General features: G+C 49.7%; 1 protein-coding gene across 1 annotated transcript in view; it reads right to left on the bottom strand.

The window, feature by feature from the left end:
• Positions 1-1,328, bottom strand: part of ETH_00039245 (mRNA capping enzyme, large subunit family, putative) — a gene marked incomplete at both ends in the record, with an annotated part of 3,398 nt that overhangs the window by 1,473 nt on the left and 597 nt on the right. The window contains 2 exons of the mRNA XM_013374918.1: positions 456-557; positions 810-1,319. Of these exons, the coding sequence (XP_013230372.1) occupies positions 456-557; positions 810-1,319 (612 nt within the window). The remainder of the gene's footprint in view (positions 1-455; positions 558-809; positions 1,320-1,328) is intronic.

A 1,328-nucleotide genomic window follows, 5' to 3' on the forward strand; every position in this document is an offset into this window, starting at 1 on the left:
CTGCCACGCCCAGCAGCACCAGCAGCAGCAGCAGGAGAGCCAGCAGCAGCAGTGGCAGCAGCAGGAGAGCCAGCAGCAGCAGCAGCAGCACAGCAAGCGTCACACAGATATTGCAAACAAGCAAACCAGCAAAGAACTGATTAACAGGCAAACGCGAGAAGCAGCAAAAAGAGAAATATATATTCATCATTATTTTTTTATTTGTATACTTATTTATTTATTATTTATTTACTTATTTATTTACTTATTTATTTATTTATTTTTTGATTCTTTTGCAAATTTGCACTTCTGTTGCTAATTTTTTCGTGTTTCTGCAATTGCAAGTCCGCTGGGTGGCCGATGCTTGCAAAAGAAGTCATTTGTTTGAATAAATTGGATAAAAATGAATAATTTAATTAATTTCTAATTTATTTATTCTTTTATTTCCTAAAAAGATCACCCAGAAGTCGAGAAACCCTCGCCTCGAGGAACTTGAACAGGTCTTGGGCGTGGCCGCAGGCCAGGTCAAGAACGCGGGCGCCGCTCTTGACTTGCATTTTGATCAGGATTCGTTTGGCCTGCAGACAAACAAACAAACAAACAAATAAATAAATAAATAAATAAATAAATTAAATAAATAAATAAATTAATTAATTAATTCATTGCAATTAATAAATCAAATGAGGCTCCGAAGAGCTCCTTTGCGCGGCGGCGGAGCGAAAACGGCAAGAAGAGCTGCGGCTGCCTGCGGCGGAGCCGCTCCGCAGCTAGGGTTTAGGGTTTAGGGCTTAGGGTTTAGGGTTTAGGGTTTAGGGTTTGGGGGGCAGCACTTGGTTGTTGTGCAGCCGGAGAGCAGCAATTGGGGACTCTGCTGCTGCTTTGACAATTCTGTTTTCATAGAAAGACTGAACAGCAGCTTGGGGGTCCCCCAGGGCCCCCGGATAGTAAAGAGCAGGTCCTGCTGCTGCTGCTCCTGCTGCTGCTCCTGCTGCTGCTGCTGCTGCTTCGAGGGGCTCGGCCACTGCGACCTGGAGGTTGTGGAGGAAGAGCGCGACGAGGGCGTCGAAGGCCGCTGGCTGCTGCAGCAGCAGCTGCTGCTGCTGCTGCTGCTGCTGCTTCCGCCGCTGCAGCAGCAAACACTCTGCAGGCGCGTACAGCCGCACCAGCAGCCGCCGCGTCTCGTCGCTCAAGTCCACATCAGCTCCTCTCCCGCTGCTGCTTGCTGCTGCTCTTTGCTGCAGCTGCTGCAGCAGCAACTCGGGGTGGCTTTCTGTGTCTCCTTCATCGGCTTCGCACCGCAGCTCCAGCACCCACTCCGGCAGCACCAGCCGCTGCCGGTGCTGGCTCCT

The sequence above is a fragment of the Eimeria tenella genome, genomic scaffold (assembly GCF_000499545.2).
Source record: "Eimeria tenella Houghton genomic scaffold, Eth_scaff2389, whole genome shotgun sequence".
Lineage (NCBI taxonomy): Eukaryota > Apicomplexa > Conoidasida > Eucoccidiorida > Eimeriidae > Eimeria > Eimeria tenella.